This window comes from Megalops cyprinoides, chromosome 1 (assembly GCF_013368585.1).
Source record: "Megalops cyprinoides isolate fMegCyp1 chromosome 1, fMegCyp1.pri, whole genome shotgun sequence".
NCBI lineage: Eukaryota > Metazoa > Chordata > Actinopteri > Elopiformes > Megalopidae > Megalops > Megalops cyprinoides.
Window position 1 is genome coordinate 67,625,956 of NC_050583.1, and position 23,447 is coordinate 67,649,402.

The window sequence follows — 23,447 nt, forward strand, 5'->3', positions numbered from 1 at the left end:
GTAACATATTCTTGCTGTATGAGCTTCATACACCGAGTTAGCCTTTCGGTCATTATCGACCCCACAAAATAAACTGTGACATTTGAGGTACTAAATAAATAATTGATTTTTATCCTGCAGTAGTGGAAACATGGATGGCTAAGAATATGAGGCGGCAGATCTGATCGGTTAGCACGCCTGTAGACGTAAATGGATTGATTCAGGCTCACAGCGCCCTCACAGAGCGGTCACATGGCCCCACTCAGAAAAGAAGTAGCATGTTTCCTCCCAACAGCACATTCACAAACCCCCAAATGCACAGCTGCCACTGCGGGACAGATCTCCCCTCACAATGTCCCACTGTTCTCGCCCCTCTAATTTGATGGCGGCTTGGCGCGGAGTTTGACGAAATTCCCCTCGATTCTCCACACTCCCGGTTCACTCTGACCTATCGGCCGTCGCGAGGCGAAAAGACTGCGGACTGACTAGGCTTAGCAGCGAGATGATCCAAACGGCAAACATATGCTGTCCCCCGTCAATGTGATCGGGAGGGAAAACGCCCACGTGCACAGCTCAACGGGGGCTCGTGCTGCTCCCCCGGCAGATCAGCAAGTCACACAGCAAGGCTCAGAGCCGCTTTGCCAGGTTGTGCTTTTAGAAATTTGTTAGGATTCAAGTGGAAAGGGGGGCATTCGCTCCTATAGCAATTAAAACCAAATCTGATTGGGGCTTGGAATTTTCAAGTTATCTGAAAAAGGTCAATAAGCATTTGTATGTGCCTCTAGGGTTTGTCTGATTGGATGTACCAAGCACACATGTCAGTAGGCTTTAGGTCAATTCTTGGGTGTTTAGTGTGTGGAAGCAAATACTTTCGCTGAGTTTTATTTTGTCATAGGACCACCATAGGCACCCAGTAAGCGTTGGTTGAGTTACTCACTCCCCTAAAGGCGAGCTTATTATCATCCATGACTCGGTTGTTTCTGATAGCTTTTTTTATTATTATTTACGTCGACAGTTTGAAGGGAGCGAGTCTCTCTCCAGCAGCAACCTGTGTCAAAGGTCGCGACCCAGCAGCGACCTCAACAACAGTTCCACACAGTCCCCAGCCCACTCCAAGGTCCAGCGCAGCATATCGGCCAACCAGAAGCAGCGGCGGTTCAGCGATCACGGTAGGTAAATTAGCATGCGCGATTTCCATCGCCGAGTATGTGCCTGTGCTCCTACACTCTAGCGCCTCCTTCTGGCCGGCTGACTCATCTAGCAGGTTTGCGAGCAAGCTCTGAAAGAGAAGCACCTGAGTGCATGTGGTTGGTGTTGCTTCTCTGTGTTACTGTTTGCCTGTGATCTACCTTTACTTAATTTTTTTTTTTTCTTCAGAAACCAGAAAAAGGAGGTTGAGATGATTAATGGCTGGTGATTTCAGCAGTCAGAGATATGAACACACTGCATCTATTTTAGTAACATGCGTCAAAGTCATCAAATAAAATCATTCAAAACACATCTGCTTCATTCACCAGAGCAGCATAGATTCTTTATTGTGTAGTTTTTTATTTCATTATTTGAAATTAGATGGGTGAATCAGAACATACATTCAGCTGATGCTAATCATGTAAAGATGCTGATGACATCACAATAGACCCTGTCATCCCAGAAGCCCCTGCTGTAATTATTTTCATTAGCAAGCAGCCCAGTGAGGGAGTGGTGTTATTTTCCCTGGCCTACGCCGTGGGAAATCCCCCGTGTTGAGTAATTGGAGAGGGGCTGCGCTGGGAATATGCTGTGTTAATGGGATTGTGCGGTGCTGGGGTCTCCCGCTGTGTGCTTGAAACGGGACGGGATGAACTGACGAGGCCTCTGGTCCCGCAGTGGCGCCTAGCATCCCGCCGGCGGTGTCCTACACCAAGCGGGCCCAGGCCAACAGCGTGGAGAGCGAGAAGAAGGAAGACTGGGATGCCTCCCGCAAGCTGGGCACCTCCAGCTCCAAGGAGATGCCCGCCTCCCCGCTGGCAGCTCAGGAGAGGAAGAGGTCCTCCACTGTGCAGGGGGTAAGAGGCGGCAGCCTGGAGACCCCACTGCAGGGCCAGCGCACGCTCTTACCCACATGCATCTACACACACACACACACACACACACACACACACACACACACACACATACACATACACACACACACATATACACACACACATATACACACACATACACACACACACACACACATACACAAACAGGCAAACACACATACACACAAACAGGCAAACACACATACACACGCATACAAATGTATTTGAGTAAGTTGACTCGTAGTACACTGTAAACAGTAGACACTGTTTAAGTGTCTTCCCGGGAGTTGAAAAGACACCAAAATTGTAGCAGCACACGCATCTTATGCTTCTGTTCCCCGTGCCCCTGGGGTACCACTCTGGGAGTGAAACACAAGGCCATGACTAATTTAGAAAATATCTTCTTTATTTACTTTTTTACATTTTACAAGTCTGTGTGCCTGTCAGTTGGTCCAGTACAAACACAGCAAGCCAGTCTGATAACTTTCTTGTAAAACCAACTTTGTAAACCATAGCTATTTATTTAGAAAAGGCTTTAGGCAGTACTGCTGTTAGTGTCTTGTTGCAAATGAGGCCAGAATTGCATTTTAATGGGGAGCCTTTCAACAGCTCTGCGATGTGAAATGTTTCCAAGAATGGCATCTGCTTTCACTGGAAGCAAAGTTACAACAAACAGAATTAATAAACGGCAGAAGAATTGTTGACGGAGGAGATTTTTGATGACTCTTGAAGTGAAACTTTCAGCTAACCTTTTAGTACAACCTTCTCTTCACCTTCAGTCTCTGTAATTGTGACAGTAAAAGTGAAACGCGATAGTGAAGCATTGTCCGGTCGGCGGATTATTGCACGCGCTAGTTTACAGTCCGAGTCGTGACTGGTGCGACGGGGGTTTGGTGGAAGCTGCTGGCGCGACTGTCTCCTGTGTGTGTCCCCACAGAGCAGCACGGGGACCGGAATGACCCGGAGGAACACGTACGTGTGCGAGCGCTCCAGCACAGAGCGCTACTCCGCCATCCCCAACGGCAAGGACAGCAGGTAAAAGCGTCTCCCAGAGGAGCACGCCACGTGCCGGCCCCGCGCCGACGTGGAACGCCCACACTCCCTCGCTCTGTAAAGGCGGCATCAGTCTGGCCATCAGGCTTCTTTCACTCCTGGACCGACTATTAAAGTTCTATGCATGGTATACTCGTTTTATTGACGTAGTGTTCATTTTATGCGCATTGCTTTGTGTTGAATTTTGGTTTCTTCTTCCCTGCTTTGTCCCCCCCCCCCCCCCCCCCCTTCCTGTACCCCGTCCCTCCCTCCCCAGTTTAACGGAGATGTCCGCCTCCGCCGGCGGGACGTCCCCCTCTCCGGGTGCCTCCGCAGCAGCCTCCACCCGGCCTCGGCACGTCAAGTCCATGTCCGCCTCGGGCCACCCCGGCAAAGCCACGCTCCCGCCCATCGAGGACAACAGCGAGTACAGGCCAGGGTGCGTGAGGGCGCAGCCGGGGGTCCGCCACCGCGGCGGGTTACCGTTGCCAACTCAGCCAGTACATCACGCAGTGCGACAGTTGCCTGACTAAACACGATGAAAACGATGTCCATTTCCTGGCCTCTGCCAGCTCACTGCTTTTCCTAAGGGTTGCCATGCCCCACTTTGCCCTAATGAGTGATCGTGAACTGCACTGTGCAATATGCCACACTCTTTATCTGTTCTTCGCATATTTCTGAAGGCAAAGGACCAATTGAAAATCCTCTCAAAGCAAATGAACTTATAAGAACACGTAACAATTGACTAAATATTGTTTCACAATGTGGAGTGCCCCTGCCTGTCCCCCATATGTGAACACCACCCCGGCGTCAGTTAATCTCGTCAACCCCACTGTTGTGCTGTGTTAACCTCCCCTGCCTGTCCCCCCCCCCCCCCCCCCCCCCGCAGCTCCACGCCCCGGGCGCCGGCCGCCTCACCCTCCGCCCACAGCATCAGCAGCACCACGCCCGACCGAAACCGCTTCCCGCGCGGCAGCTCCAGCCGCAGCACCTTCCACGGCGCCCAGCTCCGCGACCGCCGCAGCGCCACCTACAACGGGCCGCCCGCCTCGCCCACGCTGTCCCACGACACGGCCGCCCTCGCCCAGGCGCGCCGCGGCACCTCCACCGGCATCATCAGCAAGATCACCTCCAAGTTCGTGCGCAGGTCAGCGACCCGTCCGCGCGCGCGCGCCGCTGGTGTCCGACACAGCGCTCCCTCACCGCACTCTCACTCCCACTCCTCCTCTCAGCCGCAGCGCTCTCCGGACAAACACTGGGCCCATTCAGCTTGTGTCTGACTTGCTTGGAGTCTGACAAGACTCCTCAAGAAAGTATGTTTTGTCGAAGGTCATTTTCTTACACTGCTGTAAACACAGAACAGGCTTTTCTGTAAATTCTTTTTACATTCCGTTGGTTTATAATTGGTGCTGACCTTTTCGTTAAACACAAAAATTATTTTCAGTCACAAATACGGTATGTGTTAAAGATCATTATTAGGTGAACAACCGGCCATTATCATTAGAACACCCATAGTCGTCCTTTAAAGGAAAAAAAACGGCAGCCTTTCCGTTTCATTCAGCACATTTGCAGATACACAGTGCTTTCAGATATATAGTTAACCTATTTAAATATAGCTTAAGCAGTATGCTTTCAGAGCGAGAAAATGAGAATTGACACTATGGCTGCAGTTTTCTGTACCGTGCTGTTTGTGCAGTAAAATGGCACACCCTCAGGCATGCAGCAAAACGGCAATACAATCCGGGATGGAGTCCCGGCAACGCCGATATCATTGCAGTCAATAAATAAATAGAGAGCTGCAGAAGGACACCCCAGGGTCACTCTGATTCCCAGCAGCAGCAGACCCTTGGGGCCACTGTTATTGAAGGCATCTCACCTGTCCTGGGCCGCACACGTATTGAACCAGCGGTGGCGTGACTCTCTCGATAAGACCCGTATCCAGGAGACGCAGTGCTGAGTATACAGTATCATTGACCAATCGTCTGTAATTCAAGGGCAGACTGTAAAACAAGCCTGATTTTTATCAGCCCCAGTGCACTGGGTGCTGTCAGCCCAAAGGATAGAAGTTACTGTCTCATGGTCATAGAAAATATCTTATTTTGCTGTCTTCCTGCCGGCATCCTTTAGTGGATCTCAGCTGTCTTTGTAATTTAGTGAAATGTAAGGCCAGAAACTGTCAGGAACATCATCCGTCAGATTAAGCGTCTTCTGTGATGTACAGGGATCTGCGATCTTGGTATGTGGAGCAGCGTAATCTCTGCCACCTCTTCCACGTACACAGTAGGACAGATCCTAGGTCAAAAGGACACTGGCAGCATATGTTCTGAATTGATCGTCTTTTCACACTTTTTTCTTTTTTTTTTTTTTGCCTCCTTCACAAACACCTGACTGATTTATTTTCTTCTGTTATAGAACTCTATCTTTCAGGGCATCCAAGAGGTAGGACTACAGTATGCTGAGTTCTTGCCCACACCCCCACCCGTCTCCCTCCCCCTTGGCTGAATGACATGCGCCCGCACCCCTGACTCCTTGGGTGTCGTCTGATTTATTCTGCCCTTACCCGAAATGTGACACGACCCAGCTCCTGCCACATAAAAGCACCCCCTCGCTCCCCATCTGTCTGAATCGCACGGTTCCCAGACTGACAACAAACACCCCACACCACACTTTTTGCACCACAGTGTCTTAAACGTCCAGCACCGCTGCTGTGTTTTCCTGTGTTTCCCCGGCTGGGCGTCGTGTTGGTGCGTACTCGTGTGTGTCAGCGTTGTCGCAAACCTACGTCTCTTCTCCCACGCGGACAGTCTTGTTTTGCGCAATAGCATGCGGTCCTTGAGACTTTCCGTAAATATTGCTGCAGGTGAGAATTGCTTTTGTTAGGTCAGAGGAAACCCCTACATTTTAGATACATTTGGTCAAGCAGTTGTTCAGAGCCATGCAGTTAGGCAAAGTAGATGAATTAACCCCAGATCGGAATGGTATGACCCACGAGAGAAAGTTCTTACACAGCGGTCTTTTACTGCACACATCACCATAGTAATCCTTTGGCACCCTGCAGTCTTCTCTTGGTAGTAAAGAGGAAGTAGTCGATATTTCAGTGCCTTACTCCAGCAGTCCTGAAGTCCTCCAGAAACAAAGATTATTATTTATATTGATTTTAATGAAAAGAATACATTTCTTTCTATTTCTATTCAGCCTATTTAAATGTTACCCCTGTCACAGGTACTAATCCATTTTTTGTAAACAGTATATGTTGCCTTTGCAAGTGCCTTTATGGCCTGATGCACCATGAGGTGGATTGTGTATAGGCTTTCGTCTCCAGTCACCGAGCAGAAGGACTGAGTCAAGTGTTAAACACCTTTTAAGTCAAAAAATCATGCAAATTATGCTAAGACAGCTAGTAAGATGATTGTGTCAACTTTGCTTTTTGCAGGAACGGTGTGGCATGGCCATGCATTAGCACTATAGGCAGAACAATTGGATATTTAGGGTCTGTCTTGAATTCCACATAATTTGAGCAGTTTGCACTAGTTTAATCATATAGTCATTTAGCAACTGTTGACAATGTACAGTTTGATACAATTTAATGGAGCATGAATGAAATTCATGTCTATATGTCAATTATGAAGGTATATCAGGCTTGCAGTTGAATGCATGTGTCTGCAAATGTTTTCAATGTGTTTGTTCTGTCTTATAAGTATTGGTGTGTTTACATCTGCAACAACAGTTCGTGGTGTTTCACAAGCAGCGTTTTTGGTTTTGTGCCACACTACCCTCTCTTTAAGTGTTCATGTATGGCATAGCCCTCTGTGTGATCGGAAAACAGCTGCAGACCACATGAGAATGTTGTTTTGTTTGGTATGTTCCACGTTCTCTAATGAAGGAGTCCTGGTATTAAATGGAAAAAAAAACAAAAAAAAAAACAACCTGATGTCCGTCATCTCGGCAACAACGATACCAGGTTTCTTTTAGGAAGCCTTTGATTGCTGCGCTCGTGCAGCCGCAGCCACCCTGGCCCCCCCTTTTGTCTGTGTCAGTGTGTGGTCCCTGCCTTGCCCTGACACTCAACTCTGTGCTCTGATTGCTTCCGAGGGCCCCGAGCGAAGGCGAGGCCAGTGGCAGGACAGACGCCCCAAGGTGAGACGGCAACCTGGAGAGTGAGGTTGCTCCATAAGCATTTCCCCCCCCCTTCCAAAAAGAGGCATTTCACCATATCGCATCACATGTCACCTGGGGCTTGACACTACATGCTTTAGTGTGAAGGAATGCATATGCCAAGTTGTAGTGATGGGGACAGAGCGTAGGGTAGATTACTCACTTCCTGCGTCACTGGCTTTAGTGTTCCAGTGTTTGGTAGTTCCATGGCAGGGGTTTCACCCAGCTGTACTAAGGTTCTTCATTCTCATTGACTTCTCTTTGAATATCAGTTTGGTTATTATGCCGTAAGCCGGCCCGCAAGGCTTTGCAGGTGAACAGGTTTTCGGTTGTATGGGAAACAGTGCTTGAAAACAACTTATCTGGGTAGGCTGTCAATTCGACTCTACAGCCGTGGCTTTCTCCCTGGCTGGGGGGGTCACAGTGTTTCAGGGGCAGTGAAGTTTTTGTTTTCCACTTTAGCTGTGGTGCATGCACGAGTGAGACGCTTTCCTGCCCTTGCAGGGAGCATAGGCAGCAGCCTCATTGGTTGCGGATTCATGCTGACGTCATTGTAAAGGTGCCTCCATACGCAGTGACATTTTATATGGCTGTTTCATTATGAGATCATTTTCCAAGTACCCTTTCATTTTTCCTCTCAAATCACATTTAATTGCCATAATACAACATGCATAATCACTCTGTTTGTGCTTGTACTTGTTGATTTATTGATTCTTTTTTTTTTTATTTGATTTGTGGGGATTGGGGAGTTCTGGCATTTGTTTTGTGGGTGTTGTTTGCTCTTTGTATAACAGAAATGCATTATTTTACTTTTGAAGAAACTGAAATGGATGCATTTAGTGCCCAAAGGTTATGTTTAATTAATGTCTTCTAAATGAGTCACCACAGTATCTGTTATCATACCATATGTCATCTCTCACAGGAAAGTCCTTCTTGTTTTCTTTTTTTTCCATCATACTTTGGTGTTTTTAGATAGGATTTCAAATGTATAGGCAATGTTCAGTAAGATCCATAACGTAAAGCAATGAGCAGTGATTACACTTATATTTCTGTATTCATCATAGATACTCATAATAATAATTAAATGTAGATGTAAATGTAGACAAGGAGCTACGAAAACATGTCCAGGATTGAATTGTTGAAAGGTACAGATCAGGGGAGGGTTAGTAAAAGATATCAAATGCCTTAAATATATCATGGAAGATATAGTAAGAACCATAGTGTGGGGTGGAGTGGCAAAATGGAAGCCACTTCTCACAAAGAACAACAACCAGTTACATCTGAATTATGCAAAAAGACAGTCTGGATCTCCTGTTGTCATGTGTGGTTGTGTTGCGGTGTGACAAGACTGAGGTTCAGGAATCCGTCAGATGTGTATATATATTATAGAACAGTAATGAACTTTCAAAGACAGACTGGATGTAGATTTATTGTTGACTTGTAGAGAAATGTGACTCTTCAGAATGTTCTTAAAATGCTAATGAAATTAGTAGTACAGCTATTAGTTTTAATAAGTATAACCTTAAAGTATAAAATGATCCAGTGCATACATTGTACACAGTGCAGGATTTTTTTTATTTGCTGTTTAATCAGGGGTATGATTCTAAATCTAATATATTGAACAGATATGGGCATGATATTATTTAACTGTACTCTATTTAAAATTCAATGCACATTACTAGCATAATGTTGTTTATAGTCAATGTCCATTGCAGGGAGACGTTTTTTAGCCTGGCACTGCTCATTTCCACAATTGTATGTACAGTACGGTCATACCACCATCTGGTGAAGCAGCAGTTCCCCATAAGATAAGACTCAGTCTCTGCACACTGTGGTGCAGTGTGGTATGGATTCAGTACAGCTCTGTACAGTGTAGTAGAGAATTGTCTGTGTTCTGTGCCTCGTAGTCTTTGTATTGTGATTGGATTTGGATTGTGGATTTGGATTGTGATCTGATTGTGGATTGTAGTGGTTATTCATATTTTGTGCATTTGTTCGTCTGCATTGTCAGCTTTTGATTTTAGTATTATCTTGTGCAGTTTAATGGACATTAGATTGATCATGTTTAGTTGATGTAACATGGTGCTGGGAGTTTATAACTCACTTTTAAATAACATCAGCTGCTGCAGAATGATGTTTTTAAGACAAATATGCTTCTGCATAACCCCTCTGATTTAAGAATATGGATGCTTTAGCTAAGGATGAGATCACAACTAGTTGTGGTGATGGACTACCTTTTTGTACTATAAATTTAAAAGTTATAGAAAAAAGTTACTTTCATCCTGTCCATGACCTAGGCAAGGGTAAGCACTGAATCAGTCAGGCAGTACACCAGCCTGCTATTTATGTGCTCAGCCATCAAACCACAGATCTGTTGTAAATATATTTCATTGTTATGCATTCACGCAAATACTTCTTGTAATACTGTAATGGTGCTGAAAGTTAGCCCTACATTAGAAACTCCAGCTTCCCTTTCCACAGCTATTTTCAAAGTTTGATCCCTATTAGACAAAATGTGAAATTCTTTTTTTTTTTGGAAGATTTTCAATGTTAAATAGAACTCCAGATTTTACATGGCAGTATTAGATTTGATGGGTTGCTTGTAATACATATCATAAACATGATGTACAAACATGAATGTGTGTGTTAATTCTGATGTGTACCATTTGGATTCTGTCAAGCTAAACTAAACACTTCACAAGCAAGAGTTGCAGAAATGTGTTTCTCTCCTTACAAGTTATAGAAAATGGCCTTGGCCCTATTGCAATATTCGGTAGAATTGTTTGTCATTTCGGGTTCAGGAATGGAGACCACTAACACTGACAACTGGAAATGAAGATTTCTGTACAAAATGAGCGTGCTGTGTACCTCACTTAGAAATCACCAGTAATCGCGCCTTACCACGCTGTTCAGTTTGTCCTCCTAGCTTTTAGCTGTTATAGCCTGCACCGTGGGTTCTGTGATGGTGACGTCTCTCTCCCCTGCCCCGCTTTTTCCTCCCAGGAGCACCTCTGGTGAGCCCAAGGAGCCCAAAGAGGAGAGCAAGGACTCCAAGCCCCGGTCGCTGCGCTTCACCTGGAGCATGAAGACCACCAGCTCCATGGAGCCCGGGGACATGATGCGCGAGATCCGCAAGGTGCTGGACGCCAACAACTGCGACTACGAGCAGCGCGAGCGCTTCCTGCTCTTCTGCGTCCACGGCGACGCCCGGCAGGACAACCTGGTCCAGTGGGAGATGGAGGTGTGCAAGCTGCCCCGCCTCTCGCTCAACGGCGTGCGCTTCAAGAGGATATCGGGCACCTCCATCGCCTTCAAGAACATTGCATCCAAAGTCGCCAACGAGCTGAAGCTGTGAAGAACGGCAGGGGAAGAGGAGAAAAAAGTGAAAAACCGAGAAAACGGAACAAACGAAAAAGACTTTTGTTGATGGGATCAGGGTAGATTCACAGGTGGTGTAAAGTGTTCACCATATCGAATGTACTGGTACTTGAGGTTACTGCTGTATTATTTGGCCAGTTGGGGACAAAATAATGGAAATCCCCCCCCCCCCCCCCCCCCTTCAATCCTCTTGCCTCCGTAACCATTTCACCAATTCAACATAAGTGATTAAAACTGACCCTCATTGCAATAAGGTTGAAACTTTCTTATTACTGATCTGCAAAATTCAATTCCGTATGCTGAACTACCATTAAGACAGAAAACAAAGAAAGTAACTTTTTCACATGTACAGGTAAATATGTAGAGCGTTTCGTTGAGTTTTCTGTTCATAGAAGTTGTATAATACAAGAATCTTATAGCAAAACATCTACAGGTATTGTATAGTTGTCTTGATTTCTGTACAGAAAATGTATGTTAAATGTCTCATATTGTAATTTTTGAGTTTGAAGTTCTTTCCTTATATTATTGACGTCTTTTAGATTGTTTACCTCCACTCTGTGAAGTTTTTATTTTCTTTTTTTATGAATAAATGTTTTAAGCTTATTTTTACTTGCAGATGGAACACATTCTTTTTTTTTTCCTTGTTACAGTTTGACTCACAGAGTTGTCACAATATCAGAGGGATATTCAATTACAGTATATCAGAGGCAAACAACTTGCATCACAGTACACTGGCTTCATATCTGCTGCTTCATTGCATTTTATTACTTTTTTCCTTTGCCTGAAAACAAAAATAGCGACTAGCATCACATATATTGTAGCTTTGCTGTTGGAAACACGATGGCGACATGCGCATATTTTGTTTTTCCGTTGACTGGATATTGTGACAGTTCTGCTGTGGTTGCACCACCTGTTGTGGATCATGTTGTGTGAGCATCATCCTGGGAAAGTGATGTTCGGCATTGACAAAAGGACCACCATTGATTTCTGCAGCCATTTCCTGGCTGTTTTGACTTCATCCATGGCTTCTTCTGTAATAATAGCTCTTGAATCACCTAAACGTGACAGTTACTTGTCCCAGTTTTGCTTGTTTGTGCTGAATATTTTTTAGCAAATTTATTGTATTTATTCCACCACATTATGCCTGTAATGTGCTGCTTTGTAATTTTGAGGCATTCACCTGTACGAAGAAAAAATAGGATTTTTATTTTTTATTTTATTTAGGTTTTCCCCTTTGTAATTAGTGATTATAAAAAGTATGTAAAACCACTAGTACTGGTACATTTATACTTGTTATTTTGTACTGAATTAACCATCAGGTTAACTGTGCAATGGTAGTCCATGTTGTATTACTGTAATACTGGCATATGGTCCCCATCCGCACATTAATGTGTGACAATTAGGAACACCGTGCAGACCTTTTTCATTTAAAAGAGAAACAACTGTCTGAAAAAGAGAAAAGGTTAAAAAGCTGTGATAATCTCTGGAACTATTATGAAAGTTTAAGAGTCATCTGTACTGCCTTCCTTCAGTGGCATTATGGGAAACCTTGGAGGACTGTGTACGCTGTGTTGTTGTGTGCTATGATGTTGATTCCTCCCTGTGATGGTACTGCTCCAGAGTGAACGTTCATTTCGTTGCCTTAGCTGATTATGACGCTCAGAATCAAAGTGAGGTTAAAGAAAATGCAACACCCCCTCTATTTGCCCAAGTGTTCATTCAAGGAAAGTTCAAGAGTCATCTTGATTCAGTCTCACTGGTGCACAATATTAAAACTTACTTGAAAGGAGTCTCAAACAAAATGTCTTGCGTCTTTATTTCCTTTATTTGATGTAGACTTGCAAACGGGGAGAAGGGTTCAGAACTTCCCTCACCAGATATATTTGGGGAATAAAACTGGAATTATATGACCAGAGGACAGTGGGTTCAGATCTTGGATGGGTCAGTGTTTGTACCCACAGATTAAGTTTATTATGCTGTGATTTATTTAAAAGCCAGTTCTATCAATGTACATATGACCAGAATGTATTTTCTGTCAGTGAAGATGAAAGGGCCTGAGTTTAGCAAATAATCCCATTCTAAACTGCTTGGCACAGGTTAAGAAACCGTGACACCTAAGAAGTCTCAACTCTGTTCATACTATTAGATCAGGATGACCGCCTTCAGAGTACAATCAAGTGAGTTATGTAATTGGAATGTAGTTATGCCCATTCTAAGGTTTTCCTCGCTATAGTAATAGAAATGTTTTGCTGTGGGTGAAACTTCAAGGCATACGCCTGTTCATGCAGGCTTGTACGTTTTCGATTGGCCTTACGATGCAACAGGGATCTTTTAACGATAAGTTTAACGGGGGTAGCTGCGGCTTAGCCTTAATAATAAAATTACTAAGCGAACTAAATTGGCAAAGAATTTTAATCTCTTGTCAAAGCATTGCTAAATTCGGTCTCACATTCACACGTCGGAAATCAAACGCGTTTCACTTCGAGGGCTCGTTTGGTTCGGATTGGACACTCTTCTTAGCCGTAGTTTACGCATAACGGAAACAGGTCGGAGGCCATTCACTGGAAATGTGTAAAATGTGGTGGTAGTTCGCGATATCGCAGTTCTGAAAGGATCGAAACGATTTTTTAAACTCTGCCACAAGCAACAAAACAGGTAAAAGTGCCAGCTATCTGTTGTATATCATGATCACCTCTCTCGTATTTCTTTCAGTGCGCAGCTAGCAAGTTAACGTTGTATTGCTTCTGTCAACGACGAAGGTCAAGGTAGCTAACTAGCCAGCTAAAGTAAACGTTAGCTAACTGCAACGCACTGTGTAGTGTTAGCAAATTAAGGTTAGACTGCCTAGCCTGTCATTATATAGTAAATCAAGCTACCTTACAAGCATAAACGTATTGTCTAGTTTGTAATGACACTACTGCAGTTAAAATAAGACTAGCCTGCATGACTTTCTTCAGAGTTTCTGTATAATGCGAAAATTTGCTGATCGCTAGTCAATGGTATCGGTTATGTTTAGCTAAATATGCGTTAGCTAGTTTTAATACGATGACTATGAGCATGGTGTTATAATTATATAGACTATATATTATCTTTCGATGTGCATGACAATACCCTCAAAACAGATGTTTATATATGTTGAAATGATAGAGTGACTATGAAGTTGAAGTGCAGACTGTCAGCTTTGAGGGTATCTTCATCCATATCGACGTACGTTCTCTGTCTAGAAAGTGTTACATGGTAGCTAGTCGATTACAGAATTGGGCGTATTTTATGCTCCCAACATTTAAGACGATTTCTGACTTTAATCCTGCCGACTCCTGCTATCCACCATACTTCCAGAATGTATATTTATTTTAGTGTGTTGCCTGAGACTATATTTGAATTAGTTGACTTTTTCATTCGCCAGTTGCACATTGGTTTAACTTGGAAGTGATTTCACTTGTCAGATTCAAAGTAAGCGAGGCGCCACAATGTTCCTGACGCTTGCCTTGCTGAGGAAAGGGATCCCGGGGAAGCAGTGGATCGGGAAGTACCGTCGGCCGCGGCCTGTCACCTGGCAGATGAAGCGCAACATTCTGCTGCGTCTGGAGAGGGAAGCGGAGAACGAGTACTGGATAAGCCGGCCTTACATGAGCCGCGAGCAGGAGAGGGGTCACGCCGCGGAGCGCCGCCTGCAGAACTGGCTGGACTTTAAACACGCCAAAGCCTCCAAGTTTCCCGAACACAAATACATCACGGATCACCTCAGCCACCTCAATACCACCAAGACATGGGCCAGCTAAGGCCACTCGGTTGCACTCGCGGAAGAGGGCATCTCCGCGTAAACGGTCGCACCAGTAATGCGGACTTGAGTACGGCTGAATTTCGATTGGGGTTTTCATTCAGAACTTGGAAGTGCCTGAGTGCCTTCAAGAGATTGCCGGAAACCTCTGGTGTCAAATGTCCACTGTATCGTTTGTTACTATGTTAGTCCGACTGTATACATCTGAAAGCCCTTAGTGTGTGTTGTATGTAGATACACTATTAATTAGCTAACTAATAAAGGTTTGGTTTAAAGTAATACGTCTTTGGTTTTATTTGGTTGCCTGGTGATGCCAGGCAGAACACTTGCCTCAGTAACAACTAACATCTTGATGTCAAATTTTGTTTACTGTTTATCTTTAACTGCAAAATATGGACATACATACCAATTTCAGTATCCTGAATAGAATCTGGTATTTAGGATTGCTCAAACACTTATTATATGTGCATGTTGGAACTTATTTTATTACCTATTACAGTGTAGCAGATGTTAAATTCCACACAATGACACTGGCAATAGTAGTGACTGATACAGTGTGTCTATGGAGAATACTGATCACGTTTCAACTGTCATAGCCTGTTAACACTTTAGCATTGTGGTTTCTTGAAAATGCTAGTTCTCTAGTCATTTGGTGATACATTTACTTTAATATACAGACACATATCAAGTAGGACAATTAGCATTTTAGGATTTCATTGGTTGGCTTCACTGACCATTGGTGTCCACTGGAGGTCCACAGCTGCTCTTCTTTCTACCTGGGATTTTAATGATTTTGCATGAACTTGAATCAACTTGAATGTCCCAAATATTCATCAGCTGATGTTTGAGGCATCCATAAACCCCGTGGGATTATGGATGTCCAGGACCACGAGTGGACACCTCTACTTCTGAGCGGGGACCAGGTGATCGATGCTCCCGTCCGGCTCCTGCAGTTTCTTCTCCATCACAATCAGCAGCTTGACACCATCCACCAGCAGTTGCATCAGCTCCACTTCAGTGAATCCAATGGTTGGTATATTGTAAACTTTATACACCCCACTGGACTCTACAGAGAAGTAAGAGAAACAGCATTAAATAAAATATTTAGTTCAGGGCTCTGGCAAGGTCATTGGGCCTGTATATACTTTAATGCAAATGATAATGGAAGACATTTACATTTTTACATTTACATTTATACTTTTTGGCAGATGCTTCTATCCAAAGAGACTTACAAGTGAGGTACAATACAACACAAGCGAAAAACCATACAGGCTGTACAATATTAGAAGTACTGCATGACCGGGTTTCAAAGGGCGCCAGGTTAGGTACAAACTAGCAGGTAAAGCTAACGAATGCATTAAACCATTACTTTTTATAATTTTATTTTATAGTTTAGTAGGAAACAGTTTTGAGTCATGAGAAGTTCCTTTAGGGGGTAGTGTTTCAGGTGCTCAAGTGAGAGCGGAAGAGCTGTGTCTTCAGATGTTTCTTGAAGACAGAAAGGGACTCAGCAGAACAAATGAAGACTTAGTTACAGCAGTTAGACAACAAAGCTCAATGGTACTGCACATACTTTGATGTACATTTGGATGCCTGAGAATATACGGGATTGCCGTGCATGTAATTGTTGTAATAATGCAGGTGGTCATACGTAAGTTTAAGGTATGACTAGTGAAATACCTGGAATTCAATAACCTGCTAGCGATGATTCATCGATTCATTAAAAAATGGGTTTTTCCCATGGAAATAACAGCTGAACCTTAACAATGTGAGCTTGAATATCCTGCAGTACCAGTGCTTTCCATGCAGAGGCGCAGTCTCTCCAGAATGTTGTCCAGGCGCTTGTGCTGGGACAAACGCTGCAACCTCACCCGGATGTTGGCCCTCAGTCCCGTTCCTACATCTCCTGGAGAGCTTACCACCCAACCAAGGTGATCCTTCCATACAAATGGATGTCTCATCTTTTTGTACAGCTCCTCCAGCTGGGAATTTCAAACAAACACAGTCAGTAAGTTTCTACCAAAGTCAGCTCTCAGTAAAGTGCTGGTGCTAATGCAAATGCAAATCATTACCTAAAACATTACCTCCCCTCATTTAAAACAATCAGAGGTAATGAAATACATTAAAGAATGCATATCTAACACCTGTATGGTACCTTTCTTCACGCCTGCTCTGCTTCCTGCCTTCCAGTGTATACACTATATGGACAAAAGTATTTGGACGCCTGACCATTACATTGTAATGACATTGTATTCAAATACATATACTTTAATATGGAGCTGGTCCCCCTTTTGCAGCTATGACAGCTTCCACTCTTCTTGGAAGGCTTTCCACAAGATTTTGGAGTGTTTTTGTGGGAATTTGTGCCCATTCATTCTGTAGAACATTTATGAGGTCAGGCACTGATGTTGGATGAGAAGGCCTGGCTCAGAATCTCCGTTCCAGTTCATCCCAAAGGTGCTCGATGGGGTTGAGGTCAAGTCAAGTTCTTCCACACCGAACTCATCAAACCATGTCTTTATAGTGCTTGCTTTGTTCACTGGGGCACAGTCATGTTGGATTAGAAAAGGTCCTTCCCCAAACTGTTGCCACAAAGTTGGAAGCATAGCATTGTCCAAAATGTCTTGGTATGCTGAAGCATTAGGATTGCCCTTCACTGGAGATAAGGGGCCTAGCCCAAACCCTGAAAAACAGATGTGGCCAAATACTTGTGTGTGTGTGTGTGTGTGTGTGTGTGTGTGTGTGTGTATACACATATTCAGGAAGAGAGGCTTCAGTATATACACATAAACTGAGTATAAATCACTTGTTTTAAACTCACTTTAAGCACGTTGACGCAGGCACGCTCAAAGGCTTCCTTTATGTTAGAGTCGGTCTGCTTGGACACCAGTTGGAGGTGGTCTTCGATATTAATCCACACCATTAGATTCCCATCCTTGCTGACCCTGTGGAATGCACATACAATTCATCACAGTCAGAGCTGTAGTACATTGTGGTGGAGTGCAAATATATGGCTTAGCCAGAGCACCCAGCAAAACGAAAGCTAACGATGACTGTTATGTGCGATAAGCACGGTTCATCTCCGGCATGGAATTTCCCTTTAACAGGCTTTGTCTTGGAAGTTGTGGGTCTGCTGTTTAAAGGGACGGAACTGACCACAATGCACGGGCGTCGGGCCAATCCCTTGCCACTCCGTTCTTGATCATGAGGGCAGACGGGATCTGTGCTGTCAGAACCTCTCCCAGATTGCCTTGTGTCTTTTCCTCCAGGGAGTACAGACAGCCTGGGAATTCTTCTCCCAACTGACTGAGGGCTGAAATGTGTTGGTATTTTAGTCTTTGGTAGGCTGGTAGATGACAAGCAGTTGGGCTCTACACACTTATGTTCTATCCCAGACATCCAGCACCACTTGCAGCTCTTTCTACGATGATGTTGAGATTTAAACTCACTTTTGTGGATAAGGACATGTGTTTAGCAGTTAATTGGGTACAATAACAGAATTAAGGCTCTGTTTTAATGGAGGGGTGCAGTACCTTTTTTGGCCAGTGAGAAGAGTCTTCTGCGCTCGCCTCTGCTGCAGTGTGTGGGGAAGGAGAAGTCTTCCACGCTGCGGCTAATGCATACTTCACAGCTTTCCACATACATGCTGTCAAAGTCATCCCCGCCCTACATACACACACACATGCACACACACACACACAGATTCACAAACCACTGCTGCCGTCATGAAACTCTGACCTTGTATCTAGGGTCACATCTAGTGGAACAGTCTACACTCTGGTACTGGAAACATACTGTAATGACGTTTTAATCATTTCTGCCATCTAGCTCTCCGAGGCCACTCATTATTTCATTCCTGTTCTAGTTTCTCAGCCATGTGACTCATGTGAGAATTAGTTTGTGCGTGGGACGGGGGTAACACAGCGTCAAACCTTTGCAGGTGTCAACCACACACTCGGTGCTGTTAAAGCTATACAACTGTCATTTGTCAAGACCTGAGTCTGATGCCTGGACATAATTTGGTTAAACAGTCTATACTGTGTATTTTCACAAGCCAAAATCTGGCTTTTGTTTCAGACATTGCACACTAAGGTATCTTGCTCTAAGGTGTGGCTTGTTTTATTAAAGTCGGAGAAAGGGCCATAACCAGAATATAATTTTCACATTTTGAATAGTGTGAATTCGAAGTGTCAAGGATGAGAAAAACAACAGAAATATAAACGACTGATATTACGTAAGGAGAATTTTTTTCATGTTTTCATTTTTAGTAATACATGTTTTTTTTTTTTTTGAGATTCCTGTGAATAAGAGCCTTTATGTAACAAGGCCCTTCCCCTCACCTTCACGTTGTTGAAGTTGAAGTCGCTGTTTTGGAAATTGGTTATCTTGTAGCCCTGGTAAGCCTCGATGATGCGGTCGAAGAAGTCGCAGAACAGGATGTAAGACTGAGCGTCCCCTGCCACGCAGCCTACCTTCACTGGCCCCGAGGGCTGGCCTAAACAGGCAATGTTTAACGCCGTCAGCAGTCAGCAGGTTTCATTCATTCAGACTGTATGAGCAGTTTAAAAATGGGAAGCACTACCTCGTCACAATTGCTTTAAATACAAATGACTCCCAGCGAGCGAATGACGTTCAATAATTCTGTTGCTTTTTTATGCCGCAAGCTTCCAACTGTGTCTTTCACTATCACCCTCTTGAGAAAATCAAACTGTACTTCAGTCAGTTTTGTTTGGGTGGGGGCAGGAGGAGGGAGCCAAAGAAGAGTTTTCCGTCAAATATCTGATTGTCGGTAGAATTCTGCCTTCCATTCACAGTTGTGCTGCTAGGGAGGGGGGAGGGGGTTGTATGACAATTTTAAACATGATGCAACTTCCCTTGCCTCTGGGGCAGTAGGTATTCCCCTGCAACTGACACTGTTTTCAACCCAGCATAGTAGTAGGCGGCCTTTGTTGCTGAGTACAGCACAGAATGAACTGTGACTCTGAGCCATGCCTGCTTGTGACTGCTTGGGCTCTCTTCCCCTCCTTTTAACATAACAGGTTATTGAGTAATATTGCGAAGTGCATTTCAATTCAGTTGATCCAAAGCTGGCTAAATACTCACCAAACAGCCTCCATCCTGCAGTTCCAATTGTAGTCAGTAAAAATAATTATGGGATTTTATGAGTGAACTAGTTGGCTGGTATTGTTTCAGTTGATGTGGTGGGTATGTTGCCATCGTCTGAAATGGGTGAATGCAGCGATTGCTGTATCTGCGCTGTAGTTGAAGGATTTTCGGCCTGAATAAACAACAGAAGGCTCATTTGTAAGCAGTATTCTCAGTGGGACGGAGGGTGCTGAATGTGCGGCAGTGTGGAAAAAAAAAGAGTGGGCGTGTGGATGTGCGCGGCACATTTGGCAGGACAGAGGCCTTCAGTTGCAGACTGGCATCCTTTCCACGCGAGCCAATCAGAGGGCATCATTGATCACTTCAGTGTGGAGAGAGTGTGCCTCTGGCTGAGTGTCTGCAAGGGACGTAAGCCCGGCTTACTGTTTTGCACATGCTTTATGCCCCATCGGCATGTCTGCGCTTTCAAATGACAGCAGTGGCGATTGTTTTGGGTCAGCTCATCATTATGTTCCCATCTTGCTCCCAACATGCGGAACAGTGGCTGGTGCTGCCCTGGCCCCTCGTCAACAGGCAGTTAATGTAACTGTTTGCCGCGTTTCACACCGCGTCAGAAAGGCATTGTCTGAGAGACACCTGGGCGCATGGAAAGCCCCCATGTTAACACGTGATTTATTCCTACGCATCAGACAAAGCTCAGCCTGCTGTTCAATTCACAGTCAGAGTCATGTGTCTGAAACCTATACAGCTGAACTTATTTTGTCATTGGTTTGAATTTCCAATTTATCAGTTATATCTGCAGCGCGAAGGTGGCCAAATGAAGCATAAAACCTTTTGACCATAATAATGCATTCAGTGAAATAACAGTTTGGTCACATATATCTGCTTTAGCAAATGTTCAGTCCCATTGTACATTTGAAATTTAAAAATGTAAAAAAAATGAAGGCTGTCTGATGATTCATTTTTAAAATGAGTTTAAAAATGAAAAAAAAACTTGAATGGTATGAATGGAGTGAATGGTAATTATTTAATTTGATAGTGATTCTTGATTAAAATGACATGAAGAGATATTACTGCTGTAATTATTAGAAAAAATTGTAATAGTAGTGAAATTAAATAAAATATGGTGTGAAAAGGGTGTTGCAAATACAAAGCCGATTGTATCCTTGAATTAGCGTTCTGTTTGTGTTAAATGCTGAGAACATTGAACCAAAACATTTTCACAAAAAGTTAATTTTGGTACGGGTAATGTTCATAACATTTTGTTTTTGTGGTTTGGGGAGATTTTAGACCCACAGACACACTTTTTTGTTTTCTCTCTGTAATCATTAACTGCACATTTCCAAGCAAACTGGTAGAGAGGGAAATTTGAGAGTCATATCCCAATCACTGTGAAAAGTGGTTCAATGTCACATCTGTCCATGATGTATTCTTATTTTAGCAAATCAGTAATCTCCATCATACATCTCATTGCATCGCACCACGTTGGCCCTACCTGGATCTTCGAGGCCTGGTCTTATGACATCATCGAAGATAACTCCAGCCTCAGTGGCTCTGTTGAATTGCCGTGTGTACATGTTGAGAGTTAGTATTTTGCCCATGCAGGTGTAGTTCCTTTCAAGATTGGGGAACTCTTCTTTCGGGGATAGCCTCTTCAGGTTGAACAAAGACATGGGGTCTTTGGGAAGGAAGCTCTAGAATTGACAGCATGAGGTTTTAGTGGAGAGAAAACTGACACATGCATTTATACATATACATATACATATACATATACATATACATATACATATACGAGAGAACTAGACAGCATAGACAACAAGTCGACAGGCATTTAAAGGCATCTGCTTTAGCCACTCGTGTGTCCATGGATATTTGCCTAACGCAAGGTCGTCTCATAATGTTGCTGTGACCTTTAAATGCTCCTTCTGTTTTCTTTCAGAACTTGGATGCAGTATAATACACTGTAATACATTTTTTCTTAGATTTTTTAAAAGTTACTAATCTGCTACTGTGTTCTTCATGAAAGGGCAGGTTTGAGCTCAAACCAATGGTTCCTCTTAAAAATGAGCTGCTCATGTTGCTGTACTTGGAAAGGTGGCTTTTATTAACATGTACCCTGGTCTTGGAACATGCAACAAATGCATGATTGACAGCTCTCCAACTGTGGGATGTACCTCTTTTAACTGATAACAACCTCTGCAATGTTTGTCAGCTTGTATTTAATGTCTCTTGCGTTATAAATGTTTGTGTGGTTTTTTCCCTGTTGTAAATTGTTTCTGAGTGTATGTCTATATTTCTGCCTCTGGGCTGGTTCTGGACTTACTGGAAAAATAAGAGATGAATAAAACAATAATAAAATACTACCTTTTCATCAGGATATAGTGTGTACATTTCATGTTTTGTTATTAAAAGTCATACCTCTAGAACAGGCCTGTATTTTGCTTCCAATGGGTATTCAACGGGACCTGGAAGAGATGCTGGACTTTAGGAGGAAATGGAGTCCCGTGTCACCATGCAGTTTATTTTCACTCATTCACAAATGCATGAAAGTAAATGCGTCCGAAGTGGAACTCCTGGAACCCTTCTATTAGATGGCACCTGACTGAAACTGCAAGTGAAAACTGAGATATTCAGAGGAAAATGAATTGTCACTTTAGGAAGCAACAGGTGTATGTTTCATTTTACATGCAAGAACATGCTGGGCACGAAAAAAAGGGGGCTGACTTACGTGTAGCCTTCCACATCTCGCCGATGGAAAATGCAACTTTGGCGTCGAAAAGGACAGAGCTCGAGGAGGGCGCAGAGGTTGTACAGTGACAATGTGCCTCAATGCTGAACAAATGAGACAATAATAGCTGCTGATATCTCTTGTCATCTGAGGACGCGCTGCCTGTCACCCACCTGACACAGGACAATACTGAGATACTCGAGGATCATCAGTGTCAAGTTACATGGCTATTTTTAAAGTCACATCTATCTTTAAAGCTCTAAGTACAGTGGGACTAAATGAGAGGCCAAGCTGATGATGGCCAATGAATAGTTTGAGTGCTAAACATTACAGCATTGTGCATGATGGTTCACAATGACGCTTCTGCATATTTAACTTCAATGTTCCTATTCAGTGTAATCAAGGTATTCAAAGCATGTTCACTTGAGTGTCGAGTCACATGCGCATATTTATACTAGTATAAACTTGTCGGCTTGGATTATTTCTATCGCTCACGATGCCACGAGTAATAGGGTTTATTCTAATGTGACAACAGAACAGCTGCATGCCGACAGACTAAAGCTATCTGTGCTATGTAGTGCAACTGCTTTACTGAGTCTTCTCGGGTTAAGGTGTAAGACACACTGTGTTAGATCTGAGTGTTTCATTTCGAACACTGATATGTTATGTTCATCAAACAGAAGAAGCAAGGTCAGTAACCATAAACTAGTAATCCAGAAAGTGTTATATAAACATGTGACATTTTCTAACTTTTTAGGGTTCATTTAAAGCATTTAGAAATTTAAGATTTTAAACAAAATGAATAATTACAAGAGCTACAGAAAGCAAACAACTCTGCCAAAGCATAAATGGAACAAATGTTAAAGCCGTCATAAATAGCCTTTATTACATTATAATAGCAGTGGTATAAAAATAAAATTTCAATTTTAAGATACATTTGAAATGTTTCAGTTACTAATAAACTTCCATTGCATGTTTTACTGTATAGGTTGTTGAGCTGTCTGACAAGTAAATGTGAGGTTTTCAAACTTACAGATGCTGAAAAAAAATCTTTGTCATATCAATGATATTAAATTAAAACAAGTGCTGATTCAGTCTGGGCAGTGTCTGCTGGTTACACAATAAACACACATCTACAAAGGTTACACTCTATTAAGACATGTTTATATAGAGCTGAAACATTAGAATAATATAGGTATTCCGGGTTGTTGAAAAACAAGTGAAA

The 23,447-nt window shown here is 43.4% G+C and overlaps 3 protein-coding genes across 6 annotated transcripts in view; 2 read left to right on the forward strand and 1 right to left on the reverse strand.

The window, feature by feature from the left end:
• The window catches only part of mark1 (MAP/microtubule affinity-regulating kinase 1), an 85,790-nt gene extending 74,924 nt beyond the window's left edge, over positions 1 to 10,866 (forward strand). For 2 of the 4 annotated variants that reach the window (XM_036524033.1, XM_036524041.1), the window contains 7 exons: positions 995 to 1,148; positions 1,846 to 2,024; positions 2,980 to 3,077; positions 3,352 to 3,513; positions 3,964 to 4,221; positions 7,167 to 7,211; positions 10,233 to 10,866. In XM_036524033.1, the coding sequence (XP_036379926.1) occupies positions 995 to 1,148; positions 1,846 to 2,024; positions 2,980 to 3,077; positions 3,352 to 3,513; positions 3,964 to 4,221; positions 7,167 to 7,211; positions 10,233 to 10,584 (1,248 nt within the window). In that variant the 3' untranslated portion in view covers positions 10,585 to 10,866. The remainder of the gene's footprint in view (positions 1 to 994; positions 1,149 to 1,845; positions 2,025 to 2,979; positions 3,078 to 3,351; positions 3,514 to 3,963; positions 4,222 to 7,166; positions 7,212 to 10,232) is intronic. The other 2 variants (XM_036524049.1, XM_036524058.1) reach the window with 2 other exon arrangements.
• Positions 10,867 to 13,144: 2,278 nt separating this feature from the next.
• Positions 13,145 to 14,611, forward strand: mrpl57 (mitochondrial ribosomal protein L57). Its single transcript, XM_036549784.1, has 2 exons — positions 13,145 to 13,262; positions 14,054 to 14,611. The coding sequence occupies exon 2, from the start codon at positions 14,078 to 14,080 to the stop codon at positions 14,387 to 14,389; it is 312 nt and encodes a 103-aa protein (XP_036405677.1). The 5' UTR covers positions 13,145 to 13,262; positions 14,054 to 14,077; the 3' UTR covers positions 14,390 to 14,611.
• A 679-nt stretch (positions 14,612 to 15,290) lies between these two features.
• LOC118769868 (creatine kinase M-type-like) lies at positions 15,291 to 22,312 on the reverse strand. Its single transcript, XM_036517287.1, has 9 exons — positions 22,223 to 22,312; positions 21,913 to 21,959; positions 20,990 to 21,188; positions 18,729 to 18,883; positions 17,922 to 18,054; positions 17,545 to 17,701; positions 17,210 to 17,333; positions 16,181 to 16,370; positions 15,291 to 15,454 (listed from the first exon to the last, which is right to left on the reverse strand). The coding sequence occupies exons 1-9, from the start codon at positions 22,236 to 22,238 to the stop codon at positions 15,291 to 15,293; spliced, it is 1,185 nt and encodes a 394-aa protein (XP_036373180.1). The 5' UTR covers positions 22,239 to 22,312.
• Positions 22,313 to 23,447: the final 1,135 nt, after the last annotated feature.

Bases quoted from the DNA above. Each gene is read 5' to 3' on its own strand.
- mrpl57 (XM_036549784.1), top strand. From the start codon at position 14,078: ATGTTCCTGACGCTTGCCTTGCTGAGGAAAGGGATCCCGGGGAAGCAG.
- LOC118769868 (XM_036517287.1), bottom strand. The intron at 18,884-20,989 runs GTAGGGCCAACG...TTGCCTGTTTAG, and splicing joins ACCAGGCCTCGAAGATCCAG to GCCAGCCCTCGGGGCCAGTG. The intron at 17,702-17,921 runs GTACTGCACCCC...AACACATTTCAG, and splicing joins CTTCTCACTGGCCAAAAAAG to CCCTCAGTCAGTTGGGAGAA.